Genomic DNA, 23,609 nt, shown 5'->3' with positions numbered 1-23,609 from the left:
ACCGTCAGGAGAGGATCAGGTTGGTCCCATAAGTGAACTGAGCACCTGAGATCTGCTCTACCCTGACAGGATGACAGAAGGCTTAACCACCGTGCCATTAAAACTGCATGAAGGGCCACGCAGCAGCTAATGCAGTACTTCATCTCACTGGGACCAATGGAAGCTCACATGAGCCACCACAGGCCTGCTGACACACACATAGGTAACATAGAAGGACCGTTCCATCTAGTCGTTGGTCACAAACAAGACAGAGACAGTCCTATATTCAGGGTTCTCACACCTTCTGAAACATCAAATTCAAGCACCTTTCAAGCACCTTTCATCAAGGACTTTCAAGACACAATTCCCTCAAATTCAAGGACCCAACACCGCATAGTTTGAGACAGAACACTTTCAATGACCCATGTCTATTTTCTAAAATGTATTATATTATATTTTATTTATTTATTTTTCTCAACATTTCTCAAAAAAAATCTTTCAAGGATTTCAAGGACCCGTGGCTGGGAACCCTGTGTATTATATACAACGTTCAGCTTTCAAAGGATTACAAGAGTCACATTGTGATTGTTCATAGAATGCATGCAAACCAAGGTGGTTCATTATTATTGCATGTTAGGCTACTCTGTGGAGCATGTGTCACGGTCTCAAGATAAGCCTATGGTTTGACAGTGACCTTGTCATTTAAGAGCCTCCTCCTCTCTGACTCAAAAGAATGGTGGTTGAATGTCATATCATGGACAACGGTTATTGCAGTTACCTATGCTGGAGATGCTTCAAGCTCTGTTCCGTGCATTATAATGAGCCTGTCTTCTGATGTCTCCCTCCAGCAGCCTCCACCTCCCTGCAGCACGTACAGTACTCTAATGAATGCAGCACGACCAGCTGTAGGAACCAGTGGTGGGCTGACGTCTACTAATGGGATGGGTGGCTGACTGTCAGCTACTTCTGTCTTGCTGTCATGTGTCAGGATGGATAAGCACACATACATGTAGACACACAGGCACCCAAACACACACACACTCAAACACACGCGCACACACACACACACACACACACACACACACACACACACACACACACTCACACACACACACACACACACACACACACACATCTTCTCCACTATCATATCTCTATATAGTTCCAGCTATCACCATATGTATATCACCTATGTATATTATTATTATTATTATTATTATTATTATTATTATTATTATTAAAAATAATAAACTGTTTTTTATTTGTAACTCACAGTTTTCCTACTGTAACTCAAATTAATGCAATGCTTATGATACTGATGCATGATTAGCACAAATCAAAGCTATTTGCATATCTTTGTAATACCTTGGTAAGACAATCATGGCATCTGTTCCCGGCAGCGGTACACTGGGGATGACACCAGGAAGCTGGCATGAAAATTACATAAAACAGGTGGAAGTGAAAAGAATAAAACAAAACCTGCCACACGGTAAAGGGCTAAGAAGATAGTTTCCATGACAACTGTTGCAGTGCCAGAGACATAACAGTAGGGGGTCTAGCATTGGAGAGAGAGAGGGATGTGACAGAGAGAGAGATAGAGAGAGGCACACAGAGAGAGAGAGAGAGAGAGAGAGAGAGAGAGAGAGAGAGAGAGAGAGAGAGAGAGAGAGAGAGAGAGCGCGGGAGAGAGAAAGAGGGAGAGGGAGGAAATATGCTAATAAGCATATGGAGGAGAGTGTAGAAATGCTTTGAGAGGGAAAGAGCGCGAGGGAGAAGGGGCAGTGGGAGAGAGGAGAGAGAGAACACACCAGAAGCTGACAAAGAAAGACCGAAAGAGAGAGAGAGAGATGTTTTGACTTTTTTATCCTCTTTATTGAGACATCTGCTTCTCCCGCTCTCCTCCTCTCTCCCTCTCTCATCAGTTTAACGGCACTCTGGCTGTGCTTGCAGCATCAGCAGGGGAACGAAGCAGTGTAATGAGCTGTTTATGCTGCAGTTCTTTTAGCTGGAAGCACTCACAGCCACAGTCATTATCAAACTCTCTCCATCAACTGTTAACTCAGAGGCTTTACTGTAAAACGCAGAGACTCAAAACACTATCTACCCCGTTAAGGCAGGCATTTCATAGCAGTGTAATAGAGGAATATGACTGACAGCCCTGTCAAATTCCACATAAGAGAGAAATATTGAGTGACAGCCAAGGTAGGCACTTAGAGAGGTCTCACGGGGAGATGTAAGTGGAGGGAGACAATATCACCACAGAGATAAATTCCCAAATGGGAAATAATAATCACCGCATTGTGTAACAGCTACAGAAACATTGTGAATGCTTTAGCGTGGCTCTCAACAAATTAACAAGGTCTCTTTGTTGTTATGAACAACAATGTCTATTCATTATTTACGCAATCCAATACGCATGCACGCATAGATGCACGTGCACACGCACGCGCACACACACACACACACACTGCTCACTGACCTTCTGTATTCACATACCATACTGTATGTCATGACAACAGAACTCCCTACTTACCACTTCTTACCTTCTCAGATGTCCCTGAAGAACGTCTCTATCCAGATACTGTGGCAATACAGACATGTCTACACACACACACACACACACACACACACACACACACACACACACTCTTTCTTTTCTCTTTCTCTTTCTCACAAAGGCCTCATATTCAAGTTATTCTAACAGTTCTTCAAATGCATGTATGGAGAGTTGCTTCAGGGACATCTGTAGTTGAAGGTAAGAAGTGGTAAACAGGGAGTTCTGTTGTCATGACATACACAGGGTCCATACAAGTTTCAACAAGTCAAATTTAAGACCTTTTTAGACCTTTTTTAGACCTCTTTGAATGTATTTTTTTACCTATTCGCGACACCATAGCTTTTTGTCATCCTCGAGGTGATGAAATTAGGGATTTCACGGCCATATAGACAAAAAAGGAAGCGAGTTGGCATTTTTTTGGTTCCAGCTTGATTAATTTCCACGTAAATAGATGTGGTCGGACTGATTTCCTTGCACAATCTAATTTTTAAGACCTAGCACCTCATTTTTAGACTGAATAACTGACATTTGAGACCTTTTTAGGCCTTATAAGTTGGATTGCTGGATTTTAGACTTTAAGGCTTTTTAAGACCAGCGCGGGAACTCTGCATACAGTACAGTATGTGAATACAGACGGTCAATGAGCAAATCAGTGTTTTGACTGTGACGGTATTACAGTAACAAGGTGTGTTCCGCTTGTGTAATATCCCTCAGTCGGTTCACACAGCTTGCATTAGAGTGCCCTCTAGTGGAGAAACGTAAGAATCTGTAGTTGGAACTATTAAGTGTGAAGGGCTCATAAGAACAGCAATCAGCCTATCTGGTCTTGAAGAGCTACGTGTACTGTGAGGCTTTTATCAGCTCATCAACTTCTCTTCAACACTAAATTGAGTTAAATTAGATACATTAGTACTGGGAGAGGAGAGGAGAGGAGAGGAGAGGGGAGGGGAGGGAGTGGAGGAGAGAAGAGGAAAGGAGAGGAGAGGAAAATTAATCTACTTCACAGGAAGAGCTCATTATCATTCTCCAGATTGGTGGAGACACAGGAAACAAACATCTTACAGCATAAACAAGAAGTGTGTGTGTGTGTGTGTGTGTGTGTGTGTGTGTGTGTGTGTGTGTGTGTGTGTGTGTGTGTGTGTGTGTGCGTGCGCGCGTGTGTGTGTTTGTGTGTGTGTGTGTGTGTGTGTCAGAGATATATTAAACAGTTATCTAACGGAAGAGTACGTCTGTAACTATTTAGTGGGTATATATCGCTAGAGGAGCTGTACTGTACGACAAGCCCAGTGAGGCCCTTGAGAGTCACCACACCCAGTGAAAGAGAGGAAGAGAGAGAGATAGAGAGGGGGGGGGGTGAGAGAGAGGGAGAGAGAAAGAAAAAGTGTGTGAGAAAGTGAGATACAGAGACAGTGTGTGTGAGAAAGAAGGAGAGTGAGAGAGAGAGACAACGATACAGAGAGAAAAAAGAGAGAGAGAGAGAGAGAAAAAAAAAAAACAGGATAGAGAGAGTGATAAAGGAATAAGCAGCCGTTATACCAGTTGAGTTCCAGTGCAGTCCTCCAGGGCTGGCAGCCAGGCGTCGACGCTTCCTCACATTGACCCCGCCTTGGGAGGCGGAGTCTCCCAACGAGGTCAAAGGGGTCACTGCCGGTGTCGCGGGGGTCACGAAACATGGCGTAGAACACAGAACGGGGGCCAGAGGGGTGGTCAGGAAGGGGATCTCCCTCCCCAGTGCAGGAGTCAGGAACATGGCTTGCCGCTCTGGAGGCCTAGGCACACGCACAGAACAGAAGTTCAGATTCGTTCAGATTCAGATTCAGAAAACGTTATTGATCCCACTGGGGGCAATTCATTTGTAGCTTACTCCTCATTCAGACACCAACAACATCCAACAGTACAATATCAACAAGGTCATTAAAGGGCACCTTTCTAAATCGACGGCCAGAAGGCAACAGCGAAAAGTGCATCTCAATACATTATGACACTGGCTGACACTAGGAAAGAACATGGCAACATGCCTACAGGTGGAAACACCTACAGCGAAAAAAATGTGTTGTTGTTTTCTTAATTGGAAGCAATATTTCTCTGAAGATGTCTCAAATAAAGCCGTGAAGCACACCAAGGAAAGCTGTTGAGATGACACGTTTGGTAAAACAGCAATTAGAGAAGCGTGTGAGACTTTCATTTTCAATCAGTTTCAAATAAAGACATAATGTTGGTACTCGACTGTGTGACATTGTCATATCACAACTGATGAAAAGATTCCATTAAACCATGGTTTTACAGTTAAATAAATAATCTCTCAGACAACCCGAATGCACGCTTTACGAATTTTAATGAGCTGTTGACTGCAATTACACAGAGAAAGGCAGCGTTTAGAAGTCACCAGCCATGCATGAATAAATCCAATCAGAGCCTTTTCACCTTGTATGATTGTGATTTTTACAGTGAACAACCCGTTAGTAATTAAGGCACGAGTCACCTTATGGGCGCTTATGTATTTTCTCCAGAGCTTTTTGAATGACACTAATGAGCACTAATGATTTCTCTCTTTCACACGCATGCATGCGCACACACACACACGCGCACATGCACACGCACACACACGGGTAAAGCATCCTGTGCCAGCTCGGGTTTAAAATATTCATGATACAGTACGGCTCATGAACGGAAAGCCCTGTTGAGAAGAAAATGACCACAGTGTGATGCAGGCAGAGTGGTTTAAAAGGTGTCAAAGCGACCTCACTAAGACTGTGTACTGTCAATGACTAATGACCACTAACCACTCGGAACTGTTGTCAACAAACACCCTCTGTTAGTGAGGTTATGGGAAAGGACTGTATAAGGTGAATAGTTCAATGAGAGTATGCTCCATTCGCCCCCGGGGCGTCGATCAGGACACACATGACAGGAGATTGACTTTGTGTTCAGGTTTCTTTAGTGGGTTCAGGCAGGGTACAGTTCAGGCATGGGTAGAATGATTGCAAACACTACAATGGGTGTATGTGTGGTTAGTAGTTCAGTGACGCACATTGACACTGTAATGCTGCACAACGATGCTAAATGATTGGAGTTGTAACATGAGAAACTTGATGGAAGCTTGCAACTTATTCTCCGTTCTGAATTAATGCGGCTCAGAATGCACTGCGCACTTAAGGTGGCAGGTGATATTACGCACAGCTTAGCTCTTAAGGTGGAAATGATAACCAAATATAATAATCATGAACTTAGAATATTGGAACCTTTCTAACACCCTCTTTGCGTATTTGAATGACACATCACAATGTAGACACTTGGATAAGCTCCCAAATCACCTGCCCCACCCAAATCAAGCTGCCCCACCCAGGTATCTTGTATAATAATAATATATGCCATTTAGCTGAATGGATGGTTGGATCCAAAGTGACTTACATTGCAGCGAGTGAACACATGTTTTCAGTACACATGGTCCCAGCGGGAAATGAACCCACCAACCTAAGCGCCATGCTCACCCAGCTGAGCCACAGAGGACCACACAGAGCTATTCAGGACCTTTTACGTCTTGTCCCAACCAGCAGGTGCCGGAGTGTGTACAGCACATGACACCCGAGGAGCCGTGCTAGTCTCAAACCCACAGGGTCATCAGCTCCGGAGATCACGCAGCTTTTCCGCAACTCTCAACCCAGGGGGGGTATATTCCATCAATGTCGCTACAGAAAAATTCTGTCTTATCAAAAACAGATTTTTTTTCCTTTAGCAACAAAGGAGTGCGAAAATGAGCATTTAGCGTTTTATCATCTCCGATCATCTCTCCCATGAGCCACTCATGAACTGCTTATGAACTGCTTACAAACTACTTTCACCCTAGAGAGTACCTGACTGCTGTGACGGCATAACTGCGGCTCTTCCACGATCCCCAGGGGTGAGCTCCCCTCTTTCTCCGCCGCAGGAAGAACTCCACCCAACTCAACATCGCCACTGTCCACTACCGCTCTGCATCGCTGCTGTTTCGGCAAACACGTCCTCCTCTCCAAACAAGGCAGGCCACTACTCTACCCACTTCTACCCCATGTTTACACTCTGAGTTCTGGGTTTTAACATCCACAATGGCGGTATATTAGCCATGGCTGTCCCAAGCAGAGAGAGAGTTTACACTGCATGTAGGTGGTTCTATTTAGGGGGATGGGGGATGGGGGGGGGGGGGTGGAGAGGTGGTTGAGAGTCCTCAGCCTCCATGGCCACTCATTCAAGCTAAGCAGGCAACATAATCACACATTATGCCACTGAGATCACTGAGCCAATGACCCCCCCCAGTATTCGATGCCTGATAGAAGTATTAACTTACCTCACAGAGCCACAGTCTGTGTGTGTGTGTGTGTGTGTGTGTGTGTGTGTGTGTGTGTGTGTGTGTGTGTGTGTGTGTGTGTGTGTGTGTGTGTGTGTGTGCGTGTGTGTGTGTCCGTGTGCGTGTGTGTGTGTGTGTGTGTGTGTGTGACACAAAAGCTCAATCAACAGAATCAAGCATCAAGTGCCTTTGAATGTTTCAGTATCTGATCGAGGGAGGCTTGTGGGGATGGCTTTGTAAAGCCTGAAAGGCTATACCATGAATACACTGGGCTTTGTGAACAACTAGGGCTTAAACCCTGCTACAATGAGGACACTAGAGGAAAATAGCACTCAAGGAACTGAACAGTTAAAATTACAGACCTGAAACCTAAACTGAAACATATGTGGATGTCATGTGTGCTATGAGTAAGTACGTTCATACACTACTATAACAATGACATCTGGTGGCGATCACAACCATTACAGCCGACTCTATTTCAAGTGCAAGTTCAAGACTGTAATTCAATTTGGTGGGGGGAATTTTTTGGGGGGGAGGGTTAAGCAATGTGGTAGAATGACAACTGGGCTCAATCACAAAACCCTAACCATATTTCGCTTACACTCACCGAACACTTTATTAGGAAGTGAACACTGTACTAATATTGGGTAAGGCCTCCCTTTGCCAATGTGGCCTTCTGCTGTTGTAGGCCATCCGCCTCAAGGTTCAACACGTTGTGCATTCTGAGATGCTTTTCTGCTCACCGCAATTATACAGAGTTACCACAGCCTTTCTGTCAGCTTGATCCAGTCTAGCCATTCTCTGTTGACCTCTCTCATCAATAAGGCATTTCTGTATGCAGAACTGATGCTCACTGGATGTTCTTTTCTTCACTGTACCATTCTGAGTAATCTCTAGAGACTGTTGTGTGTGAAAATCCCAGGGGATCAGCAGTTTTAGAAATACTCAAACCAGCCCGTCTGGCACCAACAATCATGCCGTGGTCAAATTCACTGAGATCAAATGTTTTCCCACATTCTGATGGTTGATGTGAACATTACCTGAAGCTGCTGGCCTGTATCTGCAGGATGTTATGCATTGCCACACGATTGGCTGATTAGATAATTGCATGAATGAGAAGGATTCCTAAGAACACCTGTGTTCAGTGAGTGTATATGTTACCATTATGAACACCTATTTTGATCCAAACCCACATAATTAACTGCACACACTGAAATCAGTAAGAGGCTACACCACCATCCTCTTAAGATACCCTACTGCATTACAAGGCACTGACCAGTGCTGAGTGTACGTATGTATGTGTCTGTTCCCAGGCCTATAGTTACCTGTGTGGAGTGTCTGTCTCTCCTGTCTCACTGCAAGTGGAGAGGCGGGAGGTGGAGGTGGAGGTGGAGGCGGAGCGGGAGCGGGTGGACTCGCTCAGGGCCCTGGGGAGCAGAGTGGAGGGCATGCACAGCCAGGTCTCCAGGTCGGAGAACTTGGAGTAGCTCAGCATCTCCAGGACACTGTGAAGGGACACACAGGGGCATGCATCATGTCTCAGTAAAAGCATATTCATTGTCTTTCCAGGAATGGCTTATGGAGTTGGCAACGGTGGCATCATACGAACAAATGTCCTTCAGTTCTATGGACAGAACTGAACAATACACAGCGAAATGGGGAGGCTACTTGGGATATATTGCTAGTCGGTAGTAAGACTGAAGTTGACAAACACCTGGAGCTGGAACTTTTGGAACTTTTTACTTATTGAGCCTGCACTGTTTTATGTATTTTATTGAATGTTTTCTGTTTTCTGTATTGAATGTTTTCTGCCCTAACTGAGCTGTTTGACAACAAAATTTCCCCATTGGGGACAATAAAGGTTTTCAATCAATCAATCTATGGGTGTTTTTTTCTTTTTCTTTATTTTTTATTATTATTATTTTTTTATATTTTGTCCTTTTCTCTGTATTATTTCTGTTTGATGACAGCAAGACTTATTCTGTGATATTGTTACCATTTTATACAAAAGTTGTATAAGTCAAGAAATGTGTGTACTCATTATTTTAAAAAAGCTTGAGACCAAGAGGTGAAATGAGATACAGTTGGATGGAATGAAATGTGAGCTCATTCAAGACACCAATTGAGCTGCAACTATTGATGTGATTAAACCTCAAACAGACCTATGATGAATACAACTCTGTTTATGCTGTTGTGTGGGAGTGCGTGAATGCTACACTGTTTGTGAGTTATCCTCGACATAACAAGATCCAGGTTTTCCAGGCGTGACGGCAACGTGATTTGGAGGTATTTGGCTGCGTGAGATTATCCCCAATAGAATGTAACGCCTTAATTCACGCCTTCTGTGATCAATAAAGTACCTACCTATCTATCTATCTATCTATCTATCTATGTATCCATCCATCCATCCATCCATCCATCTATCACGTTATAGAAATGTAATGCATTACCTGTCCTCTGCCATCCCAGGGATATCATCCTTCTCTGCTGTGTGAAACACACAAGAGGTCCTGGCCTCCCGGGACAGCAACATAGAAGACTTCTCAGAGTCCAGAGACATCTTCAGCCATAGCTGAGGATGAGAGGGGGTGGGGGATTAGAGGGGCATTGATAAGAACTCCACCTCAGATCCTACCTGTGTCAGATACACTTGTTGAGGACCTAGAGGGCGACTTATCAATGGAAATTAGTCATTTTTAAGTATTCAAACATTATTATGGAGTCTATCATAATGACACTCGCAAGAAAAACTAAAAAAATCATGATATCTTTCTGTAAAGAGTGGTCAAAAACCAACCGAATCCATGAAAGAGTTTGATTTCAATTTGTATCAAAACTATGGAAGTACTCCTGACAGGACAGTGGCAACCGTTTTGAATGTTGCATGTCTGCATGTCCTTCCCTCCACCATTTATAATGTTATCATTGAGTGACACACACACACACACACACACACACACACACACTGCATATTAATGGTGCAAATCACTAACTACTTTCCTCCTCCACGTGTCCAATGTTTTGGCTTGTGTGAGTCATATTATGGGCAACACCCTGTCGGCAAACCAAATTGTTCATCGAAAAGCATTAGATTCTACTATTGATCAAATATGTAGCTAGATGAAAATATTGCAGTTTGGTGGAAGTGTAGCAATGACTTGTTAAATAATAAAATATTCCGTTTGATCGGCCAGCCTGCCATCATCATTCCTTTGAATTCGACCATTTTTAATTACTGTACGTACTTCCACAGAACAGGGCATAGAACTGCGTTATATACAACTATTCCTGTACGGTACACGCGTCTAACTTTTGCTGTAAAGTTACCGACTTCTCCTGCCGATTCATTCGTAACAATGTTGCAGCCGAAAGTTGTATATTTACTAAGTCTGGAACTCACCGATCGACGGCGATTTCAGCAAAAGCTGCATTCATTTACAATGAAACGCATTGAAGTCGTCTGAAGTTTCTCACACAAGTTACCTCTTTTGTTTATTTCCTCTTGAAATCTCTGTTGTTTTTCGCAACCAAAACATCTTCTCTGAAAGCATTCCTCTCTCGTTCTGTGTCTTTTGTCCTGACTTTCCCTGCTGCCTAGCAATGCATTACATCCTAAAATACAGTGAGCGGCACAGTAGGCCGGATGCAGTTCATCTTTTTATTAAAAACTACACTTTTGGAGAGAAAAAAAACTTACCACACAAACGCCCAGTTCCACATCAGGGAGCGGTTGACTGTCCCAACTCTCAGTCATCGGTTAATGAAGCTTCCGAGAAGTGAAGATGCGCCGCATCCCGATACTGATCGATAACGGGTAAATAGTTCACCCCCGGTTTACCACCAGTCCCCAAAAAGCCTATATTTGGCGTGGCCACCCCCTTGGCTCGTACAGTCAACTATGTCAGAAAAGGTTGAGTTTCTATGTGGACTGTCTGGAACCCTTCATCGTGAGTTCAAAGGATCCGAGGGCAAAGATAATATGGGCAGGAAATATTTATGTCGTTAGGCTATCCGCCCAAAAATTGCGAGAGTGCAATTACATCTGAGCAATTTGGATAAACATCTATCCTCGCTGACTGTCCATCCTCGTGTTGATGTAACCAACGTGACCAAATATTTCCTCTTGCATGCACTGAGCTGCTTGTTATATTCGGACCTCATTCGGACACCATACTTCTGACATATAATTAGTATAATAATATAATTATTTATAGCACAGGAAGTGATGAGGATGATGAGGATATAGATTGCAATTGTCTAATGGTAAACTTCCAGCTTTACCCACCACCTTCATCCTCATCTTTATCATCATTATCATCATCAACAACAATAACTGTAACTTTACCATCTTAAAAAAGAAATACAAGACATACAGTAAATGCCCCTGCAAACAGGCGAAGGATGCCTTTTCTATCCACTTTCTTGTTGTGATTGTCATTGAGGCCTTACAGGATAAATTAATTAAATTAATTAATTACATTGATAAGATAATTAAAAGACATTGTAGCAGGGGGGGCAGGTGAAGTGTTTGATATCATTCCACATTCTATTCCATACATTACAATGAGCCTATCCTCCTATGTCTACCTCCCCCAGCCTCCCCTGCATTGCAGATGTGGTATAGTTGCAGTTGTTGCCTGATATGATCCCTACTGTGCGTGCAAGTTATCAGTGGCAGTGTTGGGATTATAGACATTAATCATCCAATAAGAGATTAATTTCAAACTCTCCGACCTCAGGGCGGAGGTTAGAGCTTTTAGGCTCACTGTGTAGGCGAAGGAGACACGTTAGGGGAATATGATATTCCAACAGTGGCACGGATGTTTTATATAATATCATACACAGTGAAGGCTTCTATAGGTGTTGGTGTCTGGTGTCACCTGTGTTTTGTACATTTCATTTTTTTCTAATTAGATTAGATTAGATTCAACGTTATTGTCAAGGCAGAGTACCAGACAACAAAATGCAGTTTAGCATCTAACCAGAAGTGAAAATAGTTAAATTAAAAAATGACAATGATAGTGATAGGTACAGTATGGCAAGTACAGTAGTTTAGAGTTATATACAGTTAAAGTAGCTTATGTACAGTATGTAATGTACAGATGTACATAAAAAGGGGCTATATCAAAGAGGAATGTGCAATGTGCAATAAGTAAGTAAGTAAGTAAAGCTTTATTTATAGCGCCTTTCGTACATGAAATGCAACTCAAAGTGCTTATAATAATACCACTATGTGCAAAGGTAATATTGTAAACAGCAGTAGTGCAAAGGGTAAAGAGTAATCACATAGTTATAGTATGATATGGTATGATATGATCTCATAGTTAGTATGATATCTGTTTTTGTAAATTCCACACATTCCACTGTTGCTGTTAATGTGTTAAAATAATATTTAATATTAAAATTAAAATAAAAAAAACACTGCAAGCTGAGCACACCCAAGGCATTTTGTAGGCCTGGATAATTATGTGTGTCTCATTCAATGATTTTGGATTCCCTGAATATAATGTCTCCACAAAGACCACCAGAGAGTGCCATAGCCATGACAGCATGATAATAATGGTATTCCAACCTCAGTGACTCCAACATCGAGAAGTACAGACCGTAATCTCAGGTGTTTGCACTGTGTAGGATATACACACTGTAAACAAACAAGATGACAATGCACTTAATGCAGTCAATCATTGTATTGTAATGCATACATGGTATCATAGATTGATGTCATGGTTGTTTTGCAATGTTAGAGTAGTAAGTTTAATATATTATATATTGTATATATATTTATATTTATTTTGTGTGTGTGTCTGTCAGTGTGTGTGTGTGTGTGTGTGTGTGTGTGTGTGTGTGTGTGTGTGTGTGTGTGTGTGTGTGTGTGTGTGTGTGTGTGCTTGGATGTCTGTGCATGCATGTGTGTTTTGGACGAATCACTCTGCAGGCTATAAAAGAATCAGAAAACCAGACATTTCCATCACGTGAATCTACGAGTCATTTTTAGCATTTTGAGATAAAAGACAACCTGTGTCTATGGAGACACTATACAAGCCTGCCTGATCTCACTATGTCCAGGAAACATCTGTTAGATGCTCCAGTTTTTAAACAGGTCAGTCCATATTTAATAAGTCAGCGAAATGACCCAATGAGAGGGACGAGAGAGAGAGAGAGAGAGAGAGAGAGAGAGAGAGAGAGAGAGAGAGAGAGAGGATACAGTAAGAGAGAGAGGATGTGTGACTGTGATTATAGGTTTACAGAAAATAGGGGTAAAGACAGAGAGAGGGGACAGAAAGACAGAATGTACAGTAGCTATTACTGGGAGATGATATCAAGAAACACTAAGAACATTCATTCATTCATACCTTTATTCATCTTTTTCAACCAGGACAGTCCACACAGTAACACTTATCACAGTTCTTTAGGGATTCCTGCGATCTATAAAAACAGAAAGAAGACATTGAGCAAATGGAGAAAGATACCAAAAGTAAAACAGAAAAACAAAACAGGGAGATACTGTATGAGACACACACGTTACAGGAGAAGGAGAAGAGAGGGAATACAGAGAGGGAGAGAAGAGAGGGAGAAAGAAGAGGGGTTCAGGTTTCACGGGGCGACCCTCAGAGAGCTGTGGAGAAGACAGGGGAGGAAAAGTCCCTATAATTCACCGTTTCCATGGGGCTTCTGCACCGCAACCAGGGACCACCTCATTTCCTGTCTGTTAATGTAAATACACCAGACCCAGCTGCCCTTGGAGAGCAGACAGGAAGACGGCTTCCAGTTCAGAGGTCAGTGTGCCAGAGTGAAGTCAGTGAACGTAGGTAGCACCCCTCCTCATGGACACGCTCACGGACAGCACTAGGTCACTCACGTTCATGACGCACGACCGGTGATTCTTGGTGATTCTCAAGCGTTTTACCCCTTTGAGATGAATTGCAACACAAGTTAATTTCATGAAAAATGCTTGCATAAGCTTTTTCTTCTTAAAAACAATATCCTTCTGAAAATAAGCATCCCTCGGCGTCGCCGTGAGCAGCTGTTGTTGTGAGTAATAGAGAGGAAACAAGAAAAGGCAGAAGAGACAAGAAACAATCTCTGGAGTCCTGAACCAAGATGCTTGTGATTTAGCATACCTTAACCCTGTGTCTCTCTCTCGTAGATTAGGTAAATAAATCTCTCTGTATTCATTTAACACACCACTGTATGCTTATGGGTTTCGAGGACTCCCCTTCATATTGCTACAATCCGTCTGGGGAAATATGTGAAGAGGACTCTGAAGTGAAAGAAATAAAAAAATCTATTTCAGTCAAGTGGCCCTTCTGTCATTATGAATTCAGATAGAAAGAAGCTCATTACACTGGCCTCCCAAGATCTGCCAGCAAATTCACAGATGATGATCTGTATGTGAGCATTCATGAATTCAGGCTTTAAATCATCAATAACATTCTATGGAATGCCTTTGCGTTTCCACTTTGAATCAGATGCGACAGTACTCTACTTGCTCAAGTGTAATTGTTGGTAACCTTGTTTATTATTTTTTTAATTCTTTATTAGGTTGTCTGTAGCATGAGAGGAGACATGGGTGGGAAACCTTCTAACCCTGATACGTGCAGCTCCCTCATGCCCATGATGCAAGCCATCATCCCACAGTACGTCACTCTCTGGAGGAAAACAGACCGGCTGCCTGTGCCTCTCTCAGGCCCCCACCCCTGGGCCAAACAGTGGGAGAGAGACCCAGGCAATGTGTCCCCTGCTCTGGATCAAAGGGAATAAAAGGGGCACATCTGTGTGTGTTGACCCAGGACACGGTCTCCCACTGTGTGGATGGCCGGACCCCCACTGGCTCGCTGGACCCTGCTGGTCCCATCTCTACAGGAAGGCCATGTGACTGTTTACCATAGCGCAGGTGCGCCTGGCCTAAGCCCAAACGTTACTTCCCAGAACACAATAACATACAATTCAATATGGTGGATAGTACACAACTCAATGACATTCTGTACATTTAAGTACATTATAATTCCTGGGCTGTTTTCAGTTTTTGCTGGGTTGTCTAAATTGTTGAATCACAGTGGTTCAAATGGGTTCAGTTGTGTGTCAGCAGAACTCAGTTTTCATGGAAGATATCACATTCCCAGATTCACATTGTTACATTCACAAACCCCTTATTTGGGCAACTCCAAGGGGGGCACCTAAGGGCATGAAACAAGGGAAATAGAATAGTCTGGACACCCCTATTTTCACAACGATTGTCGGTCTCTAAGGCGAATAGATATCTGTTGTTTTCGTAGCCTTGATCTGATGGAGCTCATCTCTAGCCAATCATCTCCACCCAAACATATTATTCATCACGTCCATTAGGCCACCCTAGACGTGAGACTGCATTGGATTCAGACTGCAAATGGTCAACATCAGTAAAGACAATATACACAGGAATATCGCTAATTCCTCACAGATGTCAAAGCCTGGGCTTCATCAATCTTCTCAAGTTCTTCTGATAGAGAACCCTGAGGTACTATTTACATAATGGAAAACAGGACTTCTATGATCCAATCCCACAGACTGTAGTTTCAAGTTTCAAGTTTCATGTTTATTGTCACTTTATACAAGTGTAAGAGAGTAAAATTCTTAGGCTTCGGTTCCTGACATTGTAGCACAAGACAATAAGGCAATAGGCATAATTCAAGATAATAAAAAAGTGACGATAGTACAGGACACAAGTGACAAATAAGATGATTTACAATTAGCAGTATCTTGCAATTTGTAGACAATAAGGCACTATGCATAATTAAATAAAAAGTGTTAATAGTACAGGACAGTAGTAGTTAGTACAGTAGTAGCTAGCCCTGTTGGAAAAGTTGCTTTGATAGATTCAACATCACTCATTGGTCCAATAATCCTTTGAACCAAGTGGTATTGAAAGCAAGCGAGATGGGGCAATGACCAAACACCAATGTCAATGTGTTAGACCAATCTCCAATGTCAGTATGACACATCGCTTCTGCAGCAATTACATTGGGCAACAATGGAGGGTAAGAGTTCCTTGCATCCCTGTGTGGAAAGACTGAGTCTTGTTTGGGAAGGTTGTCAGTCCAGGAAGGAAAGGGGTCAGGACTACTCCCCATATCGAGTGACCACTAACCATGTGTCCGAGAACCAGTCCCTGAAATGAGGGGTTAAAATAATATACAGTACACACACAAGCACGCAGATACACACACACACACACACACACACACACACTCACTAGGACACACACACACAGGCTATACCATAATAAGGTTACCGGCACCTGTACACACATACTTGAGAGGCCATTACTGGTGGCATCCACCACTTCACAAATCATAACCTGCCCCATTGGTACAGTAACCTACATGTTGCTCACTATAAAGCATCAAAAGACTTGAGCCAAAATACACATTACAAATATATAATGTGTTACACAAACCATATTGACATAAAATATTGTCGTAAAAATAGTGTTGCATGTAAACTTGCTGTAATTGCAAAGTCAAAAATAGATATAGATGCCTGGCTGAGAGAGAGAGAGAGAGAGAGAGAGAGAGAGAGAGAGAGAGAGAGAGAGAGAGAGAGAGAGAGAGAGAGAGAGAGAGAGAGACAGAGAGAGAGAGAGGGAGAGAGAGAGAAAAAGAGAGAGAGAGAGAGAGAGAGAGAAAAAGAGAGAGAGAGAGGGAGAGAGAGAGAGAGAGAGAGATAGATAGAGAGGGAGACAGAGAGAGAGAGAGAGACAGAGACAGAGACAGAGACAGAGACAGACAAACTCCCCAAAGAAGACAATGGGAAACGGCTCACATTGCGTTACAAAGAAGGAGAACGGACATCAAACAGCGCTGTTCGTGTGTCCAGTGTGGATAGGGTTAACAGTTTCCTCGCTCGTTCAGTACATGTAGGTGAAGGGGAGAGAGTCGTGTCGTGCGCCCCATCGCTCGCAGACACTCCCCCCTTTTGCTATTGATATCCCCCTTATTCTCTAAGACGATGCAGATCATGGCAACGAGCCACTGTTTCTAGACACGAATGCGCTCGTAGAGAACATCCAATAGCTGCAGGATAGAGAGAGAGAAACAAGTGGTATGGAAGCAATTATTTCGATTTCAGGAAAAACGTCTGCGGCAACAGAATCTTTGACTTGCAGAGTGGAGATTGGAGTCTCAGCCAATTTTCCATCTATATTGGAGAAACGGATGATAAAAAAAATCCATCTTCAGAAGATCAAGGGAAATTAGCTTTCCTAAACCATAAAAACCAGCCTGGAGAAAATTCATGGTGAACCCAAGCGAAAAAGTAAGTTTTGAACTCTGAACTAATTCTGATGATTCGTACAATGTGTATCGTATCAATTGACAATATTATTGAAATCATGTGATTAATTTAGTCCATCACTGTGAGATCAGAATAGCTTAATTAATTAATAATAGCGATTATTAAGTTTAATAATAATAAACGTAATAATTAATAATAGCGATTAATTATTAATATTCGGGCTGAGAAAGGGTGATATATTATGGAGTCAGCAGAAAAGATGAGACTCCCCCCAAAACCTCTGAAACGCTGAGTCGCGCCTCAGTAGCAACGGTCACAGATTCAGACGTCCACACCTCTAGACTTCAACAGAGACATTAGGCTTAGGTGTTAGATGACTGGTCTACGTCATACAGTTTTTATTATAACTCACATTTCATCATTGGACTGTACAAGATTGCCCGTGTCCCGTTTCTGTAACGTTACCCGTCGTTCTCTAGGGAATTTGGCAGTTATTCTGCGCGCTGTCCGGGCCTCATGCCGACCTCCAAGCATTGCATCCGGTGGTTACTAAGCAGTTATACACATTACACATAGGCTTCAATTTAAAGGAATACTTCGCTGTAATTCCCAAAAATGGTGCATTGTTCACATTAGTGTAATACTGAACTAAATTAGGAGCATGGGTTTATTGTTGGAGGTTATTATTGTTGAGCCTTTGATCTTGCTTGGACTTTCTTCATTCCAATGTCTCAATGTTTAAAGTTGGATTTGATTATAGCTATTTACACTGTTTACTGTCACTGTTTTGCAGGTAACAAATGTTACACAGCCGGATTTCCACTGAGTGAAAGTCAAGATGGCCCACCTTTTCATCGCCAGCAAAATCTCCCTGCCGGACGACCCTACTGGTAAAAGTGCATTGAGAGTACCCAGTAGTGCCATGAAGACGCCCTCTACAACTTCAGAGAAGGTTCTGGCAGAGAAGCCCAACAACAAAAACAACAAGGATCGTAGTGTGGTCATAACGACTGTTCCTCTGCTCAACGAGGTCCAGCTGGCCGCGGCCACCGGTGGGGCAGAACTCTCCTGCTACCGGTGCACGGTACCGTTCGGCGTGGTCGTCCTCATCGCCGGTACCATGGTCACGGTCGTGGCTTACACGTTCAACTCCCACGGCTCCACGATCTCTGTGCTGGGACTGGTGTTGCTGTCCGCAGGCCTGGCGCTACTGGGCTCCAGTGCTGTGTGCTGGAGGTTCCGGCTGAGGAGGAAGAAAGACCGCCGAAGGGAGAGTCAGACAGCGCTAATGGCCAGCCACGGCCTCACTCTGGCTTGAGAGAACGACGGAAGCATTCGTGGAATGATCTCGATGACGAATCCTCAGAAGAGATCGACGATGATAGAGGATATTCAGACGTAGGCCTGTTTCTCTGAGGGCTTGGCGGGAGTTTGGGTTGGACTCTTACTGTCCAGAACGAAAGCTAAAATGTTTGTACTGGTCTTTCAAAGGCCAGGTGTATAGGCTTTGGGAGGGTCTTTTTATCCCGGACATTTAGGAGGATAAGAACTTCTATTGAGAGAAGACATGAGTTGTTGGATGATGGAAGTCACGTGGTGGACCTGTGGCTCCAATGCTGCTATTTGGTTGATGTTGAATGACAAACATTCAAAGAGGTACTTAAAGTTCATGTGTAGTTTTGTGAGTTGTTGCCTAGATGAAGTCAATGTATCTTGCAAGTTTGATATGCATGCCATTTTATATGCTTAAACCAGTGCATATGACTATGCTCTCCAGTAATGTAACACAAATGCAAATGACTTTATAACTGTTTATTATGCACACTTTTCGATTTAGGCTGTAAACATTTGTATGCTAGCTGTAGCGTTGTGCAATAGCTGTGGCTAAGCATGTTGTGGTTTCGATTAAAATATTGTTCACAAATGTAGCATTATACACCAATCCAATCTTTGACATGTTCATGCTATTTATGACATATATGTTGATACGTACTGTACTGTATGTACAGTATTTGAGTTGAATTATTTCCATTGAATTTGAGATTTTCAAAATGCCAATTAGCAATTAAAACGCAATTTCAATTGACTGTCTACATATTGTATTTCTAAAGCAGGTTTGAGGCGACTGTTGGCTGGTTGTATTTATAGGTTGTATTTCTGTTTACGTTGCCTAGCATCCTTCTAACACCAGACCAGATAATAAAATCATTGGGTTGCGTCACTGGGGGGCCACCGGTTACGACGCGTTGTCACTTCTTGAGCTCTAACTTTATCTCTGCTTGCATAAGGCATGTGGGGAATGCCATGGCGAAAGGGAAGATGGAGAGAGAGAGTTGCATCACCCTGTCACTAGAAACCTGGAACCCTGCTGGATAAAGACCGTAGTCGGTATTCTCTTACAAACACAACACACACACACACACACACACACACACACACACACACCAGTACTTAACGTAACTGTTAGGCATTTGGTGATATGATAGAGTAGTAGATAATTAAAGTGGTGATGTCCGTAAACCTGTGACCTCCTCATGAACCTGACCCCCACATGCTACACGTCGACCCCTATACATGCCTCGGCCTGCTGGTGCTCAACAGAACATTAGGACTGCAGCAGAGACCATACATGTTACATACAAAGATGTGATATCCCTTTAAGAAGTGCACGATTCAAAATCCACAATTGCTACTGAAACAGATTCATTGCATATGCAAGAGAAACATTGAATAAAATGGCCAACCTATGTGGCTCTTCTTAAGAATGCAATTCCTAAAAAATATCACCCAGCTTCAATCTGTGTCTCAAACTACTGAAATACCTGTGCAATATCTACAACTCTTATCCTCCAGAATTTCTACAGTGATGGCGTGCCTGTAGTTTCTACCACACGACTGTGATGAATCAGGAATCCTGACTGACCCATTGTCTTTTTGAACGTATCAGAGAGCCTGTCCCCCCCTCTTGGCCTGGCCAGTGACAGCCATGAGATGGAGATGGTGGGTTATAGGAGGGGATATCCCTGTTCCACTCAGACCCTCCCTTCCTGAGGACTTGATGGGTGTCGGATTCAGGAGCCAGAGGTGTGGCACTATGGCAGTCCACCCACCCACCCCGACCTTCCCCTCACACACCCGCCAGCCTAGCTCGGAAAGGGCCTGGCACGCAAACGGGCTGGGAAATGGAAAAGGGAATGGCACTATTAAAAGGGGAGAAAGGATCAGAGGGAGAACAGGAAGGGGTTTTCTGTTACTACACACCCTTTACCAAAACCTTTTAACAATGGCCGCTCCACCCTGCGTCCCCCAGGTGCCTGTTGTCAGCATGGTCATGGCGGGCATTCTGTTCATTTGACTGAATATGATATGTAATAAATCGCTTCCCACCTCCGCAATGAGCTTTAAAATAGCACCGTTCACAGTCAGCATGGGTTATATAATGATAGTTAGACATGCAGTGCCCAAAGTGTTATATAGTCAATATGGATGCTAGGTATAATCCACATTATGGAACCAAATTCAGGAGTGACGACTTAATTATATTTATAAGCCTTTTAATACAGCCATGTTTGTTCTACTAACATGTCCCTTTTGTGTCACCTCACACATTCAGGATTATGATTTGTAATTATCTGTCAGTTACATATTGATAACGGCTCTATAACATTGTTATAACAACACCAATAAGTGATCTATTCCTCCTCTTTCTCCTGCTTCTCTATCTGACCATTCATTTGTTAGTGTGGTTTTGCTTGTCTCCAGTGGATACTGTTGCTATGAAGGTTGCAGGCAAGTGGCCAGTCGTTTTAATTGGAGTACCGGGAGACATTTCCTACTTAGATCAAGGTGGCTGTCACAGCAGAAACACTGTGTGTCACCAATTATATGTGTCTGACAGCAGCTCACTGTAATGGGTGTAATGGCAATCCATGTTTTTACTGCCAATCAGCAGGAGTACATCCTGCAAGTTCAAAGGTCGTTCTCATTAACTTCCTGTTTGCAGACCTCAGTCACCATAGAAATGTGGCTCCTCTACGTAACTCCATTGGTTGATCAGATTTGCAGTATGGCTGATAAACAAAGCATGGTTAATTTACCTCTAATTTTATAAAGACAAATTAAGGGTAAGTATACTGTACTAAAACAGAAATGATAAGAAGGTTCTAATGCAGGAAAACAAGTAGATGCTTTACAATGTTAACGATGTGTTAAGACCATTTTCGACCACAAGCTAGACATACATGACATTGATGGCAAACATTTTGGGGGGCAGAAACCCACAGTTGATGCACTCATTACTGCAGGATAAGACAGGGGCTTCCATTGAGCCCCAGTGGAGTCAGGTTAACTCTCCAGCATACATGCCCAACAGGAACAGGGCAGGTCCATGTCAGCCTCTGAAAGCTGAACTGATTGGGCTAGTTTCTCAGGCACTGATGACCTAATCCTAGACGAAAGTGTGCCACCTATTAACAATGTTATTTAATCCAGGACCAGGCTTAATCTGTGTCTGTGAAACCAGTCTTCAAAGAGCTGTTCTCTCTGTATACTAATAAGGATTAGAAGGTAAACACTGCTCGCAATGCAAAAAAAACAACTACAACAACAAAACAAATATGTTTAAAGCCTGAATGAGGTGCTGTTGCTGTTGATCTTAGACCTATGAAAATGATGCTTGATGTTGTGCAGCGTTGAGTAATGCAAGATGGGTGCAGGATAAGATATTTGTTATTCATGTGCGGTTCATCAGAGGATCCCAGACAGACAGTTTATAATAAGTGAGGGATTTCTGTCTTTAGACTGCATTAGCACATGTACTACATCATGTGCTCTTTGTACACATTTATGAGCACTTATAACTAAGTAAATCCCTGTTTTAGACCAATTTCAAAACTCCATCTAAGTATGTCTTTATAGCTAACATTCATCATTTCGCAACATCTGCTCTTGAGCTGCCAAAACGATTGAGGATTCATTTCCAAACACTTCTGTGTCAACAGATCAGAGTGGAGAGTTTGTGAGCTGAATTCTGAAAAATATGCACATCCAATATTCTTCGACCGGGTTGTAAATGTAAGTCAAACAAAACAAAAAAAGTGTGCTTAGTAATGAACACACTCAAGAGTCCTCTTTTTCTTTTGGTTTGAGTTCAACTATGACCTCAGGCACCAAGTCTCATTTTCAGACAACATCACTCATGAACCTTGGGGTGACGAGACAGCCAGAGGTCAACGGCAAATTTCCGTTTTCTAAATTGAAAAGTAATGAAGAGACTGTTTTTGAAAGCTCTCTCCCTCAGCTAACCCAAACAGAACTAATACGGAAAAAGAAAGTACACTAAATTCTAATGTGTCGATTGCAACCAAAATTCAGAATTCAAATGCGGGTGTGAAAGAGATTATCCTAATTGGGTCTAATGATAATTATGTCTAATAATCACAAGGCGGTTTGATCCCCAGCTGGCCACATGTCGAGGTGTCCTTGGGCAAGACACTGAACCTGAAATTGCTCCCTATGAGCGGGCTGGCGCCTTGCATGGTAGCTTGCCACCATTAGTGTGTGAATGGGTGAATGGGAGGCCATTGTAAAGCGCTTTGGAATAAGGCACTATATAAGTGCAGTCCAAAAAAATGCTAATGCAGTCTAAAGACAGAAATCCTTCACTTTTTATAAACTGTCTGTCTGGAAACAAACCGCACATGAATAACAAATATCCTATTCTGAACCCATTTACCAATTGCAACCAAGATTCCCCCTGCGACTAGAGCACTATATCAATTAGTAGACACCCGGGGCTCATTTTCTTATTAGATAATTCAGTTGCTCTCAAACATCTGTAAGTGACATGCCCCATCCGGAGGGAGTTCTAATAGGCTTAAACGTAATCCTGCTTTTTGACCAGACTAGGGCTACGTTCACACTGCAGGTCTTGATGCTCAATAATGTGTAGCCATTGGATCAACCCCCTTCAGTTTGAGGTTGACTATGTTGGGCTATGATTTATTCATTCATTCATTGTGTTTCGTCCATTGGAATTGTTTCATAAGTGAGAAACGAGTACAATGTGTGCTCTTTAATAATAATAATAATAATAATAATAAATTAGACTTATATAGTGCTTTTCTAGACACTCAGACACTTTTGGGAGATGTTAAGATTCATGTAGAGATAAAGGTGTAGTCTTTGCAGTTTCTGATAGGTTGGTAATTCAGATGGGTGGGGGGGTAGAGATCCTCAGAAATGATGTTTTTGCCATCTGCTATGAAAGTGAATTTACATGGGAATATCTTGCAGAATTGTTCCCCAGCCAAAGTCATGCAGCTTTTTGATTGCACACAGCTGATGGTCATCACCCGGTGTTCTTCCCATGATCTCCTGACTCCCTGGATTAACTAAATCACCAGATGTAAGCACTCAGCTAATCTACAAATCAGCTTGTTTGATAGCAATTGACCCAAATATGTCTAAAAAGATTAA

At 42.7% G+C, this 23,609-nt stretch overlaps 1 protein-coding gene across 1 annotated transcript; it reads left to right on the top strand.

Annotated features, from left to right (window-relative positions):
- Positions 1-17,970: 17,970 nt before the first annotated feature.
- On the top strand, positions 17,971-18,450 carry LOC308167807 (transmembrane protein 100-like; the record flags this gene model as incomplete). Its single annotated transcript, XM_080542285.1, has 1 exon — positions 17,971-18,450. One exon carries the CDS (start codon positions 17,971-17,973, stop codon positions 18,448-18,450), a length of 480 nt encoding a protein of 159 aa, XP_080398411.1.
- Between the last annotated feature and the right edge of the window lie 5,159 nt (positions 18,451-23,609).

Source organism: Nansenia antarctica (genome assembly GCF_963989245.1).
Source record: "Nansenia antarctica genome assembly, chromosome: 11".
Classification (NCBI taxonomy): Eukaryota; Metazoa; Chordata; class Actinopteri; order Argentiniformes; family Microstomatidae; genus Nansenia; species Nansenia antarctica.
This window is presented reverse-complemented; position numbering and strand designations above follow the sequence as displayed.